We start from the raw sequence: 22,527 nt of genomic DNA, 5'->3' as shown, positions 1-22,527 counted from the left end.
CTAACAGGGAACCAGCTAGTACCAAATTGAACTTGTTGGAAGACACCAGTACTATCAGGGCCAAATCAAAAAAAGTATACATCTAGAAATAGGCCCAGCGCTGACAAACAGATACCAAAACATCAGTACCATACTGTACCATACTAGTGGTTGAGAAGTATGGGGTGGGCCATCTGGGAACCTCCATGTATTTGGCTGGAACAGTCCAACACTGGATAATATTGAAAAATATATAGAGTCCATTCTCCTTTCCTCTTCCTCCTCCACCGAACAAACTGTCAAAAGACAAAGACCCATTGTAGAGGGAAAAAAAAAAAAAAAAAGAAAAAGAAAAAAAAAGTCCTGAAAGTATGTACAGGTGTTAGATAACCTCTAAATAAAAAGCTTCTTCCTGGCACCCATCTAATTTTACTATAGCCAGAACAATGACAATTCTGAAGAGTTAAATCAGGTATTAGAACTGATGGAAAAATGTCAGAAGACTCTATGTGTGTGCACATTTGCACTTCTTTAAGCACACCTCTTATTTATGACTCCTTCTGCCTAGCTAAATAAGTACACATGCTCTATTTTGTCCAATGTGCTCTCTTGGGCCCAAGTCAAGCCATAAGAAATACAGAGATTGGCTTTTAGAGGTGAACATTTATTTTCAGTCTATGGTTGTTACCTGTTTAAAGAAAACACAGGTGTTGCCAGTCAGTCAGTATTTTCTAATATTATTTTTTTTTTTAACAATGACCAGGGACGATAATTTCCATGCTTATAGAAGGTTTATTTTTTCCTACATTAAATTGGAGTGTTTTGTGTATGTTTATTTTTTCTGCCTTTTAGAGGCTTTGGAGGCTTTATGTTATTCTTGTCTAGTCTTACTAGACTATTATGGAGTAGTTAGTCAAAGGAAAACAAAAAAATCAAAAATCAAACACTTCACTAAAGTGGACTACACTTTTTCAAATATAAACCACAAAGAAACAGATTTAAAATTAATTGGGACTCTGGCGCTCTACCACAGAGCCAGCTGCAAAAAATTGAACCCCTGTACCAAAGTCAAACTGAGTATAGCTCCTCAACTGAAAAATACTGTGCAGAATGAAACCTTCAGGAAGTCTTCTGGAGGGTAAAACACACACATGTACAAACAAACATGAAAATATTTCTCTTTGCATCCTAAGGAAGTAATGAAACCCAAGTCTTTACAGTAAAATATCAATGTAAACAACAGAAACAATGGGAGATATTTGAAGGATGTTGCACCACAACTGGTGATGCAATCTTCCACTCCGTCCCACTAAACTTTAATGGATTTTTGATTTGAGGGCCGTAGCTATGTAATAAGGAAATAACACTATCAATCATACAGACTTGGTATTAGTCATGCAGGCACATTCTACTCCCCTCTATTAAAACTCTGTATTACCGATGAGTAGTTTTAAAAGATGAAATCTTAATAAAATTACTAACATATCTACAGGTATCTTGAGAAAAAGAAATGAAAATATAAATTAGGAAGCCAAGCAACACATTAACATATTTTAAAAGTTTAACATCATAGTGCTTGAATAAATCCAAGCCTGAGTTTGGCACAAAAAATAAGTTTTTAAGCACTAAAAAGCCATAGCTAAAAACAGATTAGAAAACTAGCTGAATATATGTTAAGAATACTGTTCCAGGATATATCCTAATCCAATTAATTTCCACTACACAGGAAAAACACAGTAAACTATTTACACCTGCTATGCTCTTTTTCACTTGATGGACACTTACTTCAAATCAATGATGAAATACTTGAGAGATTATTATTACCTCCAAATTTCATGAACAATAAATAGGTTCAATAGCATACATTTTCATTAATTGACCAGGTTGACTAAGGTGATACTAGCACTTTTTTTATTACCCAAGTCTCAAACAGAAAACAGCAGCTGTATGGAAAAGTAACAACTTTGTCTCTTCTTATAAAGGAAATACTAGATTTCCAAAAAGTTTACATTTGACTTTTAAATTTAAACGTTACAACCTGCAGATTGATTATGGTCTTCTCTTAGAATCAGTGACTATGCAGCTTCAATATTTAAAGTTGCCATTCAGTCTAGAAAGGAAAGGAGTAAATGGATGTGCTATGACTTATACAGTACTGAATCTCTGTCTCATAATATGACAAGGCGGTAATCTGTATTTGCAGGTTGCTGTTATCACTATCACTAAACAGCACAACATTAATGTAGAAATCTTCTAAAATTCTGAAGTACATCATACAATTCGGTGAGCTAAACTTGTTAATAGTCAAGGTCTCTGTTTCACAGTTAAGGAAAAAAAATAATATAAACCGTAATCTACCAAAAGACACATCTGCAAAATCAAGATGGAGTGAGATTTCAGATCATTTGGTTTCCAGTCCTGTATTACAAATACAATATGCTTGTTCTTCTGCTTAAAAACATTTAGGAAAAACATTACCAAATCTATTCAGAACGGGGTTTAAAAATCAGTTTGAATGAAAACAGTTTTAAAACAAACAAACAAAAAAATCAGAATAAGAGTTTCATCAGCTGCACATGATTGCAGTTAAGCAACTACAATCCCTATACTGTCAGTTTTATGTAACATATATGAGTCATGGAGAGCTAGCACAGTTACAGCCCTGCTATGAATGCAGAGAAAAGGGGGAAGCAAAAGATATAATACAGTGCACGTTGTGACAGATGCATTCAATCCCTTAACCAAACTAGAAATAGTTTGGTACAGGCTCCAAAGGAGGTAAAGGCCTGAGCTCAGGCTTGGCCTGAGCTGGGCCAAGAACTCCTCCATGAAACCCACAAAGGAACAGAGTGACCCAGTGAGCATCAGTGCATGTGGGCTTGGAACAATATTCATGCAATTACCATGTGAATAGTGGGTGTTTTTTCCAAGACTCATTTACTAAGGAACAAAGTTGCGTGTACAAGGAGTCTCATGCATACATTTCCCATTGTTTGCAATTTGACTGTGAGCCAACTACTTTACACCATAAATATGACAGCCTAAGCAAGCTGCCTTTGAGCTCGCCCTGCCAGGCAGCATGGCCACATGGCAGTGATGTCCCTTTGAGCTGGAAAACCTCTCAAAAGTTCGAGATTCCTTACTTGAGACTAAGAGACCTTTCTTTACCCAAGGTGGAGAGGCCCCCTTACCTGCAACAGAACCTCAGTAAATGACTGATAGCATGCTGCATTAATACGAATGAAATTGACACTCAGTATTAATTATTATAAACTAATATAAAAACTATAATTATATATATATATAAATTATATATATATATAATATAAATATATATAATTATATATATATATATAAATATATATATATTAGTTTTATAATTATATATATTTATATTATATATATTTATATATATATATATATTTATATATATATATATATATAAATATATATAATATAAATATATATAATTATAAAACTAATATAAAAAATCTAATCAGACATAAACCACTGTCTAAATCTGAGACTAAGATTGGACCTAAGCTCCACCAGGAGTTTAGAAAGCAAGGGTGACCACTCTGAACCTCATGACTCAACAGCAGTGTCTTCCTTACCCTTTTGCCTCTCTGGTCTCTGTGCATACTTTTAACTTGATTCTAATTCAATTTTCCTTTGCATGTTTCTTCCATGTAGTAAGTAATAGAGTGAACCTTGCCATCAAACTTTTACAAATTCATATTAAAAACACTTTTGCTAATACCTTTGACAGTGATTCTTTATGTACACACATAGACATCCCATGTCAGGTCATTCTGCTGGAAAAAGATACATGATGCAAAATGCAGCTGATGACTGAATTGAAACAGAGTGCTACATATCATAGCTAGCTCTACATAAAATCCACCAAAATCTAAATATCTATTCTGTCTTGATACCTATCTACTCTACATAATATCCACCAAAGTATAAATATCTATGCTGTCTTGACACCTACCTACTCTACATGAGTTTTTCCTGTTGCTTTTCAAGGAAAGCATGAATGTCATGTTAACAAGCACATAAGAACTACCACTTTTAATTAGAAATATTCCCTGAATTTTCCCCAAATACAAGAAATAAAAAAAATATTTCATAACCATAATAATTTAATTCTATTTTTATCTCCTTAAGGGAAAAACAGATGCTAAAATCCAAAGAAACCCCAGTGATATGTAAACATAGTTGTTGGTACTACCTGAGATGCTTTATTCACAACATTAAGATCAAAGACATAATTTTTAACATATTAGCATTAATTTGTCTGAAATTATTCCTCCTTTGTGTACTCCAGATGTTTTGGTACACCATAACCTTGGCAACAGTAAGAGCAGCTGATCCAACACAAGGGTTTTGTTAGTATGCAACTGAGATGACTTGTATGTCCTACTCTGAGCCACTCAGTAGTAGTTCAGGAGAAGTAGCTCACAGCAAGACCTTTCAACTCTCCAAAAATTCTGTCCATTTTTAGAGATACAGTAGCTAGACCCTGAATGACAAAAAATGTCCATATGTGCTACAAAAACAGTATTATGTTGATGAGAGCCTACCTTTGTTTTATGTCTGACAATAAATAGAGGTAAGGGCTACAGATATATTAGTTTCCAGACTACAAATATATTAGTTTCTAGCCTTATGAATAATCATATCCATTGTGAGCCCTTAAAAGACTAGGGATGGGGATTGAAAAGTTATGCATTGTCGGACCATATTAATCAGACAGGAGCTTAAGCTTGTAGGTCTGTTTATGCGTAATAGTAACTTCAGCCTTTAAAAAGTCTTGTTATAAAACATAAAGGAGAGTCTACTGGAAATTGAATAATTAATAAATTCAGATTAGAAAGAGCACAAATCCATGTAAATTAAAACTATCAGATATAATGAATTCTCTTTAACTCTATATTCAAGTTTATACTGCAATTTTGGATTCAAATTGACAGCATGATGTTGAGATATATTTTTTAAGAGAATTGCTAGATTTTTTTTTTCCCTCAACCTCCTCCCATGCTGATACTTCACCACAGAAAGCATGTATTTATTTTAACATAGGAGAGAACTAAACTGAAGCAATGTTATGCTATACTCAGATGGGAGTCTTTACAACCCAAGACAAAAAAGAAGCTGACATTCAGCCTTTGATAGAAACTCATAATGTGCTTTCATGATATGAATAATATTCTCATCTTCTACAAGCAGAAAACTAAGTTCAAAATTACGTGGCTCACCTAAAGGTAAAAATAAAACCAAAAACTAAACAAACAGAAAGGGACTGTGCAGAGGCCTCCAGTAAGCTACACTAAGAATTGACTAAACGTACCTATCCAGTCTTATGAAAGTCTTATCTATCTATCTATCCATCCATCCATCCATCCATCCATCCATCCATCCATCCATCCATCCATCCATCCATCCATCCATCTACCTACCTACCTACCTATCTCATCTATCTGCCTACCTACATATCTACATATCTATTTGTCAGTTTCAGGCTTCAGATTATAGTATATTTCTTGGGTAACAGGATTTGTGCATCACTGAATGCTCTAGAACCAGACCTAATAACTAATGGAAGACAATAAAGATAACTAAGGAGTGCCCACAAGCCTTAAGCCAACCAAGTTCACCATATACAGGGGAAAGAGTCACCCTACTATGAAAGATAGCACAGATTTGATTAAACTACTTAATTTTGAAATTCAAATGATTTTATATGCATAGTACAGTTATCAGTAAAGCACAGTGAAATACCAGGGCCAACTAATCATCAGTGTAATACAACAGGCTGCAGTGATTATGCCACAAGTCTTTTCATTGCAGCTACGAAGACATGGTATAAGCTCAAAATGTTTCTGCAAGCAGCAAGAAGTATTGGAACTACAAAAAGAATGAACACTCATAGGTTGCCCACTGCAGATACAAGTCTGATTTTTAGCTATGGGTATCTTCAAATTTACACAATGAAAAAAAAAATCCACACTGCTTTACTATGAATATTTTCTGAAACATTAACACAACCCAAAACATTAATATTTTCTCACACAATATGATACTTGCTAAGTCTAAGTTACCAAAAAATCAGAAACAAAGCTCTGAGCTTCTGTACCTTGCACAGCCATTTGACAAGTACCTAGATGCAACAAGCATTGAAAATTAAGTTTCCACTACTGTTCAACTCCCTGCTGTGAGCAACTGTGCTCCATACACTTCCCATTTTTTTTCTATTACCTTGAGACTAGAGCTACAGATCCTGTATTTGATAAAGAACCTGCAAGAGAGAAGTGCTAGAACAACTCTAAGTGCAAAAGTCATGCTGCAGACAAAATTCCACCTATACCTCCTGCTGGAAGACCAGCTGATGTACTTGCCCTTTACTCAGGGCTATGTCTAAACTTGCAGAATACTGCACAATGCATAACTGTATATACCATTACTATAGCAGGCTTTACAACAAATTTACTCTAGAAATATATAACATATATATAGTTTGAAAGAATATAATATTAGTTCATTTACTTTTTTTTTACATTTATTCTATATTTTATAACTCCTCTGCATAATTTATGTTATAAAATGTCATATGAAGATTTTATCTCATTTAAATATTGCTCAATATTTAATATTACTTCTTAAGAATTATTCTTAGTTAGAATAAATATTTAATTTAAAATTTATCTTAAGTTCCTAAAATACTGGCACATATATGAATGCACATTCAAAACTGGTAAGATAAACCGGTTTTTTATTTTTTTAATTCAGAGAGAATTACCTGTTAAGTAATTTGAGAAGCGGATTATGTTGGAGGTATAACAAGTTATAAAACAAAATTTGACATGATGACACTTGTTACTCTGTGTCAATCTGCACCTTTTGGCTTTTCCAAATTATCTTTTTTTCCATGAAAATGTTTAAACCTGATCACAAATAGCCCACAGATTTATGTATAATTATAATGGTTAAGAGATTGTCTCAGAAAAAAGAAAAAAAAAATCCTGCTAATTCTTACCAGTTTTCAATATGCCTTTGAGTATGCAGGTCTATACCTTTAGTACTATCTTTTGGTCATGTCTTAAAATTCTAACAACCTATTTAAATCCCATTGACAGATTTACCATATTAATCATGTTAAACCAAACAACTCCAGTAAGCTTATAAAAGATGAAAATCTGATCACTGTTGCACATCCAAAGCTTAGAAGTACCATAAATACAACTATTAGCCTGTGTATATGGGAGGTAGCATGATGAAGGCTCTGCAGAACAAAGCACAATTTGCAGCACAAACTTGAAACACAAAACCAGTGCATAAAAGCATTCTGAGGAACAGTGCAGTGATCTAATACTTCAGCCTGCACTAACTTGTTCATCAGAACTTAAATCTTTATTAATTCTTGCTTTCTATCCTTGAATGGCATGCATTTGATGATCTGGCATGTAACAGAATGCTGTATAAAATATGGAGTGCCTTTGAAATGGCAAAGTAAGATTTAGAAAAGTAAACTTTCAAATACAACATTACTACATTATTTTTAAAATACAGGCAAAATTTATAGAGCTACACAGGACTTAAAGATAATTTCTTTGGTAATATGATTTCTGGCATTCTTTTCTGGAGTACAGGGTTTCCTACTCCTGAAAGTACTTCAGAAGAGTGAAAAAGTCAAATATAACAAAAGTACATGATACTTTTAGCAAAGCTGACTTACCAAGGGAACGGCCTACTATCGAGCTCTCAAATACACATGGCTTCTCTAGAAGGAATATCCTTGATATGCTGTTATTTAAAAACCTGCACTGACAACAGCTTAACTGAAGAACACCCTCGTACGTAACATCCAGAGAATGAAAGGCAGAGGAAGACTTCTGTTTCAATTTTAAAGCAAGACTCTAACCAAACTACAAATTTCCAACATAGTGCAAATTACAGCTTTTGATATTAAATTGACCTCACACAGGCAGAAAGGTGTAGCAATGCTGAAACTTGATAGCTATAAGGCAGTAGAAGAAATGCTGGAGCATGTACAGCTAAAATCTGCATAATAAAATAATCACTTTTAATATAGAAAAGCCTATCTGAGAAAAGCAATTAAAACAAAGTTATGAAGAAGAGATTGCACTAAGATCTTAGTTGCTTGCCATGCTAGAAGGTACAGCCATATTTGTTTAGGAATAACTATAATACAACTGATACCAGTGCTTTGCTACCAGTGTACAGTATCATCTCAATAACTACAAAAGACAAAAAGTAGACTAGAAAACAGAAAAGCTCACCACTTCTTCATGCCTGCATTTCCTCACATTAATTCCATTAATCTGTTATTAAAAAGACAAAAAGAAGACTTACTCTACATTTCATAAGTATAGATTTCATTTCACTTTTCTAGGAAAATATAAATCAAAGAACTTGTAATTGTACTTACCTGTAGAATTGCATCTCCTATAAAGAGCAAACCTGAGAGCTCCGCTGAAAACAGAAAGCATATTTTTCACTCATTTTGCACAAAACATCCTACATTTCGTGTACATGCATTTTTATTTAATTTGTTTTTACACAACCTTTAAAAAGTTTACACAAGAATCTAATAAAAAACGCCGACATACAATTTCCAAACAAATTATTTGGTTATTATTATTTTTTTTTTAATACCCAAACATTGGCATATCAATGTTATAATGAAAAAGTCCACTGAGCACAAGTACAAGACTATGAAACATCTTCCACCAGTCACTAGCACCCTGCAGGCTTTTTTTTTTCTGAACAGAAAATGACTGTAGGATTAGGACCTATTGGCCCATGAGAGATTGTTTCTTACAAACTCTAAAGAAAAAGCAACATGGAGACTCCAGAGCTACTTATGAATGGCAAACTTAACTTGTAAGCTTTTAACAAAGATGCTGCATCTTTGATAAACTCAGTGGAGGATTTATGCTGGGTAATACTTTATATCCTGAAGAGCTAGACTATCACTATACTGTACAAAATCACCAGCCAAACTGAATTTGATTTTTAAAACAAAGCTCTACCCTATACAACACAAGGGAATTTACAAAATCTAATTACACAGTTGCAAGTTTTAAATACTGTGTTGTTTTACAGAGCTGTCAAATGCAAATATACTTTAAAAAGACACATAAAGAAATGCAACAAAGATTATTTAAGTGTCTTTAAAGAAATAAATAACCCCTGAGAACTAAGGAATTTTAACATATTAAATGGAATTATTTATCTATAGTATTCCAAAATGTCAGAGAAGATACCATCTAGAAAATACTAGAATAGGACTTGATCCATGAACTTAACTTATTTACGTGAGTTGTAAAACTCGAATCAATGTGGACATACATTATGACACTGAAGTACGTGTTTGAAGGACTGGTCTTATTAGCTGTATGTAATAAATGATGCTTAAATTATTGGTGGATAGACATTCTGATTTATTTATTTATTATTTTTTCTAAAATAACTGCATATCTCAATGTTCTTCTTCAGATGCTGGGCTTGCACATACTAACATTTAATATATGACTACATATATAATGTGCTAGCCTAATCACCTTATGTGCATCACTGGTTTTAAGAATTGCCTCAAATGTCACATTTTTGTTTAGAAGTCCAAAGAAAGAGCTGGAGGCAACTGGGAGGAGGGCAGAGTTTTGAGGTACAGGATTTGGGTCAAATATAATTTTCTGTATTAAAGTTCCCTAGTACAGACACATGGTATGACATTTTTTATACCACAGAAGAGCAGTCTCCTACACAGCAGAAGTCCCCCACAACTAGCTTTCTAAAAATCAGCACAATTTTTATTGAAAGTAATAATGGCGATTATATATCAGCTAGATATTGAGGTTAGAAAAAATGCATCAGCTACCGCAGCAAAAAAACCCAACAAAATAAAGGGAAAATAACAAAAATAAAGGGAAATGGTTTGCACTTTTGTGTGCTCAATTAAATACAAGTCTACCGTTCTTATTTTTCCTGCAGTGCTTAATAGCATTTTAATAGCTAGTGTAGGTAATATACGCCACATTGTTATGTATTACATACTTATATGTATACTGAAAAGAATGGAGTCACAAGTATAACTTCTTAAGGTTAACCTTATAGTCTTCCTTAGGGGCTCATTGCATGCTATTCCGTAGCCTCCTTACATGCAACTTTCACATCTACCTTTCAGGGTTAGTTTTCAGTTCTCAGTATGCTGATTCCCCTGTACCTCTATCTGTGTGGGTGAATACAATATTTATTTTTTTTATGCTATCACATTTTAATAGTGCAGAAGCAGCATCCTAGAATTATTGCATTACAGATGGAGGGAAATGCTTCCAAGTTTATGCTTCTGACCTTACACAAATGTACATAAATATACACAAACATAACAAAGTTATTAAATACACTGTACCAATACTGATTCACAGCCTTCTTCTCTCCTCATTGTGCACATCATGAGTTGTTTAACCGCTATCCATCTTCCTAGCATGTATCATTCCAATAATTTCAAAACATTGGCAGTTAAAAACAATGCAGAGATTTCAGCAACAGCTCTGCTTGTATTAAAAATAAGTATGCTTAAGACCTTACGCAGTACCAGTTTTGCTATGTATGAATTGCTGCAAAGGCTTACACAGCACAGCATCTAATGCTGAAATAACATAAGGGTGTTACCACGGTTTTGCCATTACCCACACCTGAGTACTACTGTACTAACCAGTATAAAAAAACATGTATTCTCTTCCGGTGTTACCATGCTTTAACGGCCAAATATTTGATCTGCTATACCTTTCTGGCAATAACAAAAATCATTAGCTTTTGTTAAAGTTGTTAAACATTTTCATTCATTAAATATTTTCTTTTTTCTCTTCTTAAAAATAATGCTTTACAAGAACTTTTTCTTAAAAAAAAAATAGATGACAAAGTCTGTTAAACAAAGTATTCCAACATAAAATCTGTACTTCTTCAGAGAAGATTTCTGGGGAAGAGAGAGATCACAATGACATGTAGGGAGAAATGGTAAACCAGTAATGTTTGGTTAGCATTTCTTAAAGAATCTCAAGCTGTACTGCATCTTGCTTTAAGGAGCATGTCAAAACATGGTATACTAATCTGACACCCACCTCTTTGTTCTTTGGAAATCTTAGAAATGACCACTGGAATATTATGTTCTGCTCCACCCTGAAAAAATAATAAATGGCGATATCATCAGTCACTGGAAATATCTTTTGGCTTAAAATAATATTATATGCCTTCTCTAACTGCAGTTTTCAGAAAGACTGAGAAAATAACTATGGTTCAGCATTTCCTCTTTTTTAGTTGTTTTTTTCTTTTAGTTTAAATTTTTGATAGGTATTAATTCCTTATCACCTCTTATAAAGAAGTTCTCAGTTGCCATCATCAGCTCAGGAAGTGAATTGAATGTTGTTTAAAACTCTACAAGTCTTGAAGAAAAAGGACATCAGTTTCTGTGAATTCTGGAGAGCTTAATGCCTGAAATCGTGTTCTGCAAAAGCAAAACGGCCATCACACTACAATGGCAGCCACACTGTGACCACTTAGTTTTCATGCTGGCAAGAAACAGGTAAACAAAAGCCTAAGAAAAGCAAGTTTGGACTTCTCATCTCAAAAGCAGCCTTTATTTGTTTCTGTCTCTGTCACACAAGCACAAAGAGTGAGCAAAGCAGTGGGGTAAGCAGGAAGAAACAGAAAAAAAAAAACGTTAAGAAATGGAAACATAGGTGTTCAATATATGGGGAGAAATAAAGGAAAGCTGGATGGTAATTCAACAATTCAACAGCAATTCAATGCTGTTGCTTCATTCAATTTATACTGTTGGGACTGGAAAAGTTCATGGTGCTTAAGAATAAAGTATTAAAAAGAAACCTTAAATAAAAAGGAAACTCAAAGGAAGAGAAAGGGAAATATACAGACACACAAATATTTTTCTTCTGCAGAGAGCATCAAAGTGTAAGCCTGAATGTAACCTGTACAAATTTAGACCAGAAATGACAGTCTGCCACACTGTTATTTTTCCTAGGAATCATGATTAAGGGTTTGCTTACTCTTCTCTTTAGCAGCCAGATTTCTCTTTGGAAAGAATGGCTTTCTTAGGTCCAGGCATTGAGTATTGAGGTGTGGAAAGGACTGGCATTGGTATTTTGATGGTCTAAGGAACAGGATATATCCCTTCTTCATGCATTTCTTCAAAACAATTGTTTGAAACTGAACAGACTCCTGCACTCAACAGCTATTTCTGTCATGGAATAAAGATGAATTTCCTGTGAAACCATATAATTTTAAATATGATTAAAGTTCCTCATGCTAATGGCTATCATTGCAATGGTCCTAAAAGCACTGAGTTAATAGGGATCTCGGTAATATTACAACAATTATATGTCTACAAGAAAAGTTTTCTTGGCATTGCACAAGATGAGACTGACAAGCACAGAATACACTGATATTTGTAGCATGGACTGAGCATTTACTCTGCAAAGACCATGAGGTTACCTTCATTTAAGTCAGGCTTAGAGGTGCTTTCAGACTAAATAAATTGTTGCATTATAACTCGTTGACTACCTTTTCAATGGTTTTCACCAGAGGAATAGCAACAGTAAAAGCTGGCTTCACTTAAGATAATCACTTCAAGATCACTAAATTTATAAGACTTAACCTATACCCTCCAGATTAAGTCACATGCATATTTAATTTCTTCCAGATTTTTCAAACAAACAGAAAAATAATTGTGTCAGTCCCTTCGTAAATCTCCAGTGTTACACAGATATTGCACTATGCAGGATATTTGAAGCTCAGCACAGCAGCGTAGGGTTTAAAGCTCAGCATAGCTAACATAGGTCATTTTTTCTCAGTAAAATGGCCTCCCTATTCTGCTTAGACTCAGCTCTCCAGTAAAGAGGGAGATTACTGTTATTACTAAGCCAGCCTGCAACACACACAACGTGATTATTCCTCTCTCACTCACTGTATCTACCTAAGTCCCTTTACACTGCAGATTTGAAGAAGTATTCAGTAATAACCTGAATAGTTCTTGTTCCTTCGTACTGAGGAAAATTATCTCCTCTCATTGAATCCCAGTCTGGCCAGTATGAAGGATTCCTTTAAATTTAGTCATAGGAGATGTTGCCTGCTACTCTAAGAAACAAAAATTCAAAATGAGAAAGAGAAAATAGGTGACCACATATCTATATCCAGTCATCTTTAGCCATTTGCAGCAAACTAAAAAAGCTATATATATTCTGCAACATTTTGTTGAATATTACTTCAGATCAAAACTGCAGGCTTGCATCCTGCATCCTCCATACTTGATTCTTTAGGCTGTAGAAGAAAAAGTGTATCTGTATTGAAATACTGGTTTTATAGGCTCAGGTGATACTTTACTGAAGAAACCTCTGGGAACAGAGGCCACTTTTCCATTGTTTTAATTTTTCCCTCCCTCTAGTGTGGACATGTAGTTATAACCTCAGACCAAAGGAGGGAACAAAAATTTGTCAAGTAATGATGTTGCAGCCTTAACGGCTCAGACCTCTACTAAAATCTAACACTGATCTCTGTAATGCAAATTTTCTTTGTCATTTTTCCTTAAGCAGGCAAGGATGAGCCCAGAATAAAGGTAAATGCCCACCTGCAGAGGTGGCCCTGCTAAGAAAAGTCAGAGGAAGCTGTAATCATTAGCAGCTATTTGAAGCTCACTGTCCTGGATGTTGGCCATTACTGGTGGGAGGTCACCCACACCTCCTTGCAAAGTGCTGGATGATACAGCTCTAAAGATTGTTTCTAATCTCAGTTTTTATGTATAAGGGTGTTGGTGTTTGGGGTTTTTTTTTTTCTGAAGTTTTAGTCACAGAAAAATAGGGCAATTCAAACTAGTAACTTCAATTGACAAATGCTGCTTTTGAGTTTGGCTCCAAATATAGTATGAAAATTATGAATTTGTTTTTCCAAGCAGAGCAAATCTGTAAAAAATAGAGCAATTGTTGGACTTTAGCATCCTCAGAGTTAGGCAATGTAGGGGACATTTTTATTTAATACTAAAAGGCAACATTTATTCCATAGCTTTAAGGTCTAGTGGCACAATGTGGCTTATGGATATGAAGATAAAGTATCTTCCCAGCTGAAGAAGGGTGACTTCATACATGTTACTTATTGGAAGCAGTCCATGTAAAGCTCTGAACTGTGTTCAGACTGCCTTAGAGAATACTAGTTGGTGTAAGCCAAAACTGTGCCAGTAATCCTGTTAGGAATTAAACAGCACAGAGAATAATGTGCCAATGTTAATTGGCACTTCTAAAATTTTATTTTCAATAGTATAGCATAGCTGGAACCAAACCACCACTTCCAAACTACATTTAACACCGACTTCTGGTAGTACTCAGGCCTTTAAAGATGAAAAAAATATATTTTTAAATTAAAAGCTAGATGATTCATCTTTTAATTAAAGCTTTCTGCCTGTTTATTTTTTTTATTGTTTCAATTAGAAACAATATATATTTGTTTATAAAAAATATCCCAGAATGAATGAAGAGGAAGAGAATCATCTAAATATGTATATAAATGCGAGCAGATCAGGTGCACGTGCTTACTTTAGAGATATTTTGATTGAGTCAAACCAAATCTCAGCAGATCTTCAATGCTGCTCATCATTTTAAAAGAAGGGTCAAAACAGAGGCAGGAAAATGGCACTGTACAGAGCCCTGGTAGCCAGAAGGAAGACTGTCACTGCAAACTTTATTTAATGAACTATAAATTTACATTGCCTGTTTCCACAAGAATACATTATTATTGAGAAACATGATTTTGTCTTACACTTAGAAGCTTCTTGTTTCTGCATCTCAGACTTGTCAGAGATACGATAAATGACTGAAATACTACACTACGTGTCAATTTCTACATCTAACTCGATGGCTGTTCCTTCACACACAGAGGTTTATTAGTGAAGGTTCTAAAGAGGCTTCAGAAATTAGAAAATAATTCCTTCTGAAGAGCGTAAAACAGCGCGGTTCTGCTTCAAATTCAATCACACTTTTGCCATTAACCAGTAAAATGAAGTACAGAAAAATACAAAACAGCTGGGTTTTTTGATAATTCAAACCTTCAAAAACTGTATTATAAGCTTTTTTAAAGGGCTTAAATTCAAATCTTGTGTAAAAATCAATCTCATGGGCAGATTCTTTTAAGCAGTTAGCTGAGTTGCCAATTTTTACAAATATAGTTGGAGTACTCAGGTTATAACACAAAAGATGAGACTTGCCCCCATAGCCAAGTTACCAAAAGATAACTACAGAGTTTCATTTTGGAATTATTAATATTTTGACCTTTGGCTCTTCAGCGAAAAAAAAAAAAATCCAAGGGTTGAGAATACTTAAGGTGCGATAAGACACTTCCAAAATTCACTAAAGTTAAGAAGTGACTTGATCATGTGAAATTTCTGATAGCAAATGAGTGTTTAAGTTAGCAAACAAAAGGCATGTTAATGCCCTAGAGCTGCATGCCAAAACTAGACAAGTTCGTATCAAAGCACAATCAAATATTTTAAAGTAAGGGTCATTAGTCACTGTACTGCTATAACTCACAGCTCAGATAAACTGCATTCTCTGACATACACCGCTGCCAGAGAGTAAGTCCTCAGATAAACCCCCCTATTAAAATAACATGGGAGTAGCAAGAAAACAGAAACTACTGTAGTACATGGGGTTGTGGGAAACAGTTACTGAAACCAGGAGGAAAAAAGGCCTCAGTCCTCCTCATTCCTACAGGGTGACTTGTAGACCTCTACTTTAAGGCACTATCACAAAATAATAACTTTTCTATTTAAAAATAATAATAAATATAAGTCCTTTATTAAAGTTCAGGAATCTTACAGAACAAAAGAAAGTAACAAAATATTATTCAACTGCAAAAGGAAGTACATCATGATTGAATACACCATTTAAAACAGAAAACTGGCACTTTTCATAATATTTCAAACTGACATTGACACTTCCTGGTATACCTAAAAAAATCTATTTCAGTAAGCCTTCAGAAAGCCTGCAAAACTACAAAAAGCATTAAGTTCCAGTTCTAAATTGTTTCCTACTACTAGTTTAAAATGATAATAGCATATTATATTGAACAATTATTTGTTTTAGATTGTGTTGGCTACCCAATTGCTTGTCATTCTTTCTTTTTGAGAAAGTAGGATTACTTACAAAGGGATCTAGCAAAAGAGGTCCAATATCCATTGATTTTAAAAAATAAATCACTGAAAAAAAATCACACTGCTTGATACAAAACAGAATATCCCAGACATAGATTTCTAATTGCTCTATTGTTTTTATTATCTAATATGCATCATTCCAGTAAGTCTGAATTTCCTTTGTTGAAATACATCTCTTTTTTTTATTTAATGACATCTGTTGAAGGGATTCCACAACCTGGTTATGAGTTAATAAAAAATTAAAAGAAATTGTCTATTCATTCCTGAATTTATGCAGCTTTACCTTTCAACTACTTAGATTAATTTTGATAAAATTATCTACGAATAAAATAAGCCCAGAAAATATCTTAAATAAATTAATTTAAAGCCTTTTTCTTTTTTTCTTTTTTTTTTTTTTTGTAAATTCTATTGCAGTTGCTTCTGATACAGTTGATATAGCTTTTTTTCTCTTATTTTTTTTTTAAATTGAAACAGGATCCCATTAAAGAAATAATAATTAATTAAAAAAAAAAGAAAAGATAAATTCCCTCCTAGACTGAATTCACAATCTGTTTTGGCACTTCTAAATACTTTTGCTAATTCCAACAATTTTCTCTCAGAACAATGCATATCTTGCTCTAAAAGTTTATCTTGCTCTAAAAGTTTAAGAAAGACCACTGCACATTCACTATTTTATTAATATTTCTGAACGATACTTAATTTTATACAATGTACCTGATACTTAAATAATGTGATCTTGAGCTTGTCAGCAATTTTAATTCTAAAAGATAACCCATTGTAATGTACAACTAAAAAACAAATTTTAGTGACTCTTGATGAGATTTACTCTCCAAACATCATAAGTCCTTAATGTAACCAGTAATTTCTCAGCACCAGCTAAATAAAACCTCTTTCAACCATATACTTGATTTTACACTGATATGCATTTATCATTATTCACTGAACTGTAACCTATAATGATATTGGAGGTAAAGAAGTTGTGTGCTGTTGACTGAACTCATGAGAAACTTTGGCCAGAAAATAGCAATTAGTTTCCCTTGAATAGAGGTCTTTAGTGGGTGAACAAGATAAGAGCAAGTGTACCAAGACATATTTTAGGAAGTAGTATTTCTATTCAGCAATATTCTTATCAATGACAACACAAGTGCACATTAATCCCTCTTCTGAGTCACTTCTTATAAGGTCAGTACTCACAGATGTTTGCAGGAAAGTGTATACTTTCACTTTATATACATAATTTAAGCCTCTTTGCATTCATGTGAAGTACACTTCATTTTTTCCATTGCTATATTAAGACCAAGGACTGCTGTTTAGAAGATAAAATTAGTGTTGTGTTGTCTGCGCTGGGATTCAAAGTTAAGGTAAGGTTTTCAAAATCACAGGTTATAATGACAAAAAATATTAACCCTTTCTTCCTTTCCTCATCTCTCCCTCTATCAAAAAACATCACCTACAGTTAAATATGTTCTTAAATCTTACTGAAGAAAGCAAAATTATGGTAACATGATAAATTGTTGCCTTTGCTTGATTTACAGCAAAATAAACAACTAACACTTTCTGTCCTACTAATGAATTGCAGTGAATTAATGTGATGTTCTTTGCAGGAGAATTGATGATGAACTTATTGGCTGTTCCATGTGCCTGCCACTGTAATTTAGCATTCATTAATAACCACTTAAATTAGAGTGCTGTTGAACAAAAGTACAGTCTGCACAGTTGCAAGCACTTTTCAACTCTCACTTGAAATCTTATTACAGATTTGCTCAGCTTGAATCTTACAGGAATGATCTTTCGATTGCCTCCCATTCCACAGGGCAGCGTAGTTGCTGGTTGCCTACTGTGACAGTATCTAACATCCTAGAACATGTTCATTCTCTTGTTTCTAGTCCTCTAAAATATAGTTTGCCCTCATTAAAAGTAACATTAATTATATATAAAGACACTTTTTATGTTATATGGAAAAACAGACAAAAAAAGCCATCCTACCTTTATACTTAATCCAAAACCTCCCACAGTCTGTCTTCTAATTGTTACTGTTCTTTCCTGGAAAAAAAAATAAAGCAATTTATTTTAGATTTAATGTTTTCTGCCATAACATCTATATTCACAATTTAATAACTGGTTTTTGTGCTTCCATCCAACATTGATTTTTCTTGTTGTAATAAACTTGCAAGTTCCTGAACATGAAAACCCCATGAAATCCATGTGGCAGAGGAAAAAGACAAAGTCATGAAGAAAAGCAGAGTTCCTGTCTCAGACAAAAATTACTTTTTTCAGTTCATACCATACTAGCAAGTACTGCAATGTAGTAAGAACAGAACTATACAGTGTAACACTTATTGCACAACACATGCATTTCAGAGGTCTTAATCACAATTAGTCCTAAATTAGTCCCATATGCAGATTGAGCACTACATGCTGAAGTACATAAACTGCAGTCCTGCAGCACATTTTCCAATTTAGTTTCACCCAACAGGAATTCAACTTGTGTACTCCAAGACCACTCAGTGATGTGAACCAAAGCGTGATTAAGCGTACATGATCCAGAAATTCATACCAAAGCACAGTCCTGATCCAAATTGAAAAGCTAATACAAACAGAGCCACTGTTGACCTCAAGGCTATGGTTTAAAAATCATAACCAATGATTTATTTGGTGTTGTTATAGACAATTATTTAAAGTAGCACATTTTTTTTCCTTTTATTGCTTATCCTAAAATTTGTTCTTTAAAGGCCATAGACTAGAGTCTGTCTTAGATATGAATATTTACAAAAAATACTTTTTTTTTTTCCTATTGTCTTGTTGACTTTATTGTCAAAGACCACTTAGAATTAGTCAATTTGGTTATTGGCAAAACCCCCAACTTAGTATCAGATATACCATATCTCCAGATACAAATAGATGGAATATAGAGAGTTTTTAATGTCCTCTACATGTGTGATGATTTTATACTCATTTCATTATGTATGTATTGCATAGCATAATTCTGCATATATATTTTAAATACATATATATATATGTGTGTGTGTGTGTATATATATATATATATATGTATGTATATATTCATATATTTCAGCACAACCAGCATAGGCTGCCAGCGTCAGTCAGATTTGAATAAGCCTCTCACCAGACACATACCAGTGACAGAGACAATTAAATATGTACAGAGCTATTTTTTTTCCTCCTTACATATACAGAAAGGAAAAGAAAGGATCTGGGGCTGCCCACAAAAGAGTTTTGGAAAACTGATATTGCTGAATTTGGGGGGAAAATCCAGTTGCCTTCTTTCTTTTTCACACTTTTGAAAAATATGAATTTCACAACTGCAGAAAGAGCAAGCGTAAACTAGTTAGTTTTGGATGGCAAGACAAAACTGATTGTCGAAAATAAGACTTTCTATTTATTTATTTGGCTAACACTTGTAAATGTTTGATCAAAGAAAGTGGTGTATGATTTTGTTCTTAAATGGCCAAACATTTTAATTTATTTAATTTGTTTTACATTTGAAATGCATGAAAAAAAATACTTCGGTGTATCTTAAGTGTAAAGACTTACGTATTATTCACAGAATGATAGCTAACAATTACAAACATGCAATTACTTATCTTTAAAAATACAAATCAGAATTACATACAAGTAGTAAACCATCAATAATCTCCTAGTCTGTGACTGCAAAGTTCATATGAACAGTATAGTGAAACAGCTTTTCCAGAACTGTCAAAAGCATCACACATTTCACAAACCATAATTTTGGCTTAGGATCAGACCCCAGCTCTGATTAGCTCCTCTTTTTTAACCCAGAAGTTCAGAAATAAAGTGATAGGACTCATCCGACCACAGTTAATCTAAAACTGAGTCACTGGTCAAGGGGTGTTTTCTCCTGTAATCAGTAAAGAAAAATAAATACATTCAATCCAGGTGAGTCAAAGCACATGCCCAAGTTAGGCAATAATCATCTTCATATATGTCCTCCATTGAGTATAGAGTCAGGATGTCAAATTTAACTTTGGAAAGACGAACCCTCCCCTTTAGAGTTGCAAAGTAACTTGAATAAGCATTGTAATGGTAGATACCAGTTTTAAAATGCTTTGGCAGAAATCTTTTATTAGAGTAAATTTTTCTTTGGGACTTGCATGACTTGCATGTGACTTTTTGAATATGACTCACAAAAAACCCAAATCAAGCTTCATTTTCAGTGCCATCTTCAACCAAGGTGAATCAAATAAACCTTGTCTGCAAAGTGCTATATTTTAATGTGAAATAAAATTTTTAATATAATGGTTAATACAGTAAAGAGGTTTGACCAGCAAACTGAAGCAAATTATATTGTTCTGATGCTAGCATTTCAAATTAACAATAAAATAATAAAGTACTTTTCACTGGTCTAATAACTTAAAGTTCTTAAAATGCTTTATAACTATTCATTAATAAAATATGGCAACAACTCTGGAATGCAACACATTTTGTACCAGCAAAGAAGTGCTCGAAGTATCCTCATTGACCATTTATGCTGTTCTATGTCACAGTGCTGCTCCATTGATTCCAATGATCTGCTTAAAATAAAATCTAACTAAAGATCTGTGTCAGCTGTAGATTAATCTATTAACATTTTACTGTTTTGCTTTTACCTCTATTTGCACAAGGTAGTGTTCTATGATTGAATTTGCAATGGCTTTGCAAATTCCAAAAGCAATTCATCTCCAAGTTTACAAAATAAAACATGAATCTTATGAAAAGCTACTTAGTTCAATAGGAAGACTATACAAAATGTCCCATGAACTTGTAATGCCAGTATCACATTTATTATCCACATTACACCAAAGAACAGGAAAGTTAGAGCTCCTAGGATCCTTATACTCAAGATTCAGAAGAGTGTTTTAGAAGCTGCTTCCTGGAACAGAACAAAAGCAGTTATCATTTTATTGAAAAACTCAAAGCTGCTGCCAAGCTGTCAGCATTTTCTATGCCTCTAACTCAGAAAATTCCTCATCCACACATATGTTCATTGACTGGAAAGGAGAGCTAAGAGTTCTGGCAAAAAAATTCTTCCTCAGAGCTATGCAGTCAAACAGAAGCAATGCCTTTTTTAAGCTTTCATTATAGAGATATTAAAATTTCTCCTTATAATCTGTATGACCTTCTTGAGATCATGGACATCAGCTTAAATGCGACTAGAAGTAAAGAATGACCATGTCACCACACAGCAACAGTAAATAGTCACGAAAGGAAAACAGAATCCTATGTAATCATTAACTATTTACATTTAGTGAAGAGTTTATGTCATTTTTAATAGATAAATCTTATGGGACAGTAAAGATTCGAATATTTCATGCTGACTAGTATGCGATCTAAAAGGAAGTATAGTTCTTAATTGACTTTTAACAAAAATGATCAATTAGTAATTCAAATTATTTATTCTGTATAATACAAACCAGTAATCTAATGTGATCTTATAATCTTTCTATGAAAGCAGTCAAGTAACAGTTGAGTAACAAAATGAAGAGACTTCAAAATTTTTCATAAAACTGAGTTGACAGTATGTGAAACTTCAATATTCCAATTCTCAACCTTTTTACTAGTATATAAATATTACATTTTCAGTTTGAGACACTGGTGTGTCTGGCTATTCATCTTACAAGACTAAAGATATAAAGAATTAATTTATCTAGGTCCAGACAGAAAACAAGACTTCTCATTTCACAGTGGACAGAACAGACACCAAGGTACTATACATATGGAAAAAAGCTGAATGAGTGCAGAACAAAACAGTGGGTGAGAAAAGAGGAATACTGTGAAGAGGAATCTACAACAGCACAGTGACATGGAAAAATGTAGGGAAAAAAAGGAGAAAAATGTTAGAATTGAATTTTTAAAATGGAATAATGAAATATAAAGATATAATACACTGGCAGCAACTTCATAAATGAACCCGTTAACATTTGATGCCATAATATCCTCAAGGCCATGCTCTCATGTAATTTATCAGCTATTAGTAATCCCACCACATTTTGAAACAAGAAAATGTCATAGAATTTATTTGTTTTCATTGAATTATTTATTACATTTTCAAGAAGGGAGATTTTATAACCTCTTTTGGTAACGCTTTGATCTTTCTTAGTGGCATTTCTTTGGATTAATTGACACAAGCAGTCAAACTTTACACTCAGAGTGTAAAGGACACAAGACACAGGTCAGTCATATCCCACTTTGAATTCATAGTGTTAACAAGATTTGCCAGCAGACTTGCTCATCTGCTTATAAACTCCATTGTGTGACATTCAAAGCTTGCCTCCTTATTTCAGTTTCTCAGG

General features: G+C 33.7%; 1 protein-coding gene across 3 annotated transcripts in view; it reads right to left on the bottom strand.

Moving 5' to 3' along the window:
* SNTG1 (syntrophin gamma 1) overlaps positions 1-22,527 on the bottom strand; it is a 353,771-nt gene that overhangs the window by 135,612 nt on the left and 195,632 nt on the right. Inside the window, exons 2-6 of one of the 3 annotated variants that reach the window (XM_040588490.1) lie at positions 18,203-18,259; positions 11,127-11,184; positions 8,432-8,475; positions 8,283-8,356; positions 140-275 (exon numbers count right to left, since the gene is read on the bottom strand). In XM_040588490.1, the coding sequence (XP_040444424.1) occupies positions 140-275; positions 8,283-8,293 (147 nt within the window). In that variant the 5' untranslated portion in view covers positions 8,294-8,356; positions 8,432-8,475; positions 11,127-11,184; positions 18,203-18,259. Of the gene's footprint in view, positions 1-139; positions 276-8,282; positions 8,357-8,431; positions 8,476-11,126; positions 11,185-18,202; positions 18,260-22,527 lie in introns of those variants that run through there. The other 2 variants (XM_040588489.1, XM_040588492.1) reach the window with 2 other exon arrangements.

The sequence above is a fragment of the Falco naumanni genome, chromosome 3 (genome assembly GCF_017639655.2).
Source record: "Falco naumanni isolate bFalNau1 chromosome 3, bFalNau1.pat, whole genome shotgun sequence".
Lineage (NCBI taxonomy): Eukaryota > Metazoa > Chordata > Aves > Falconiformes > Falconidae > Falco > Falco naumanni.
This window is presented reverse-complemented; position numbering and strand designations above follow the sequence as displayed.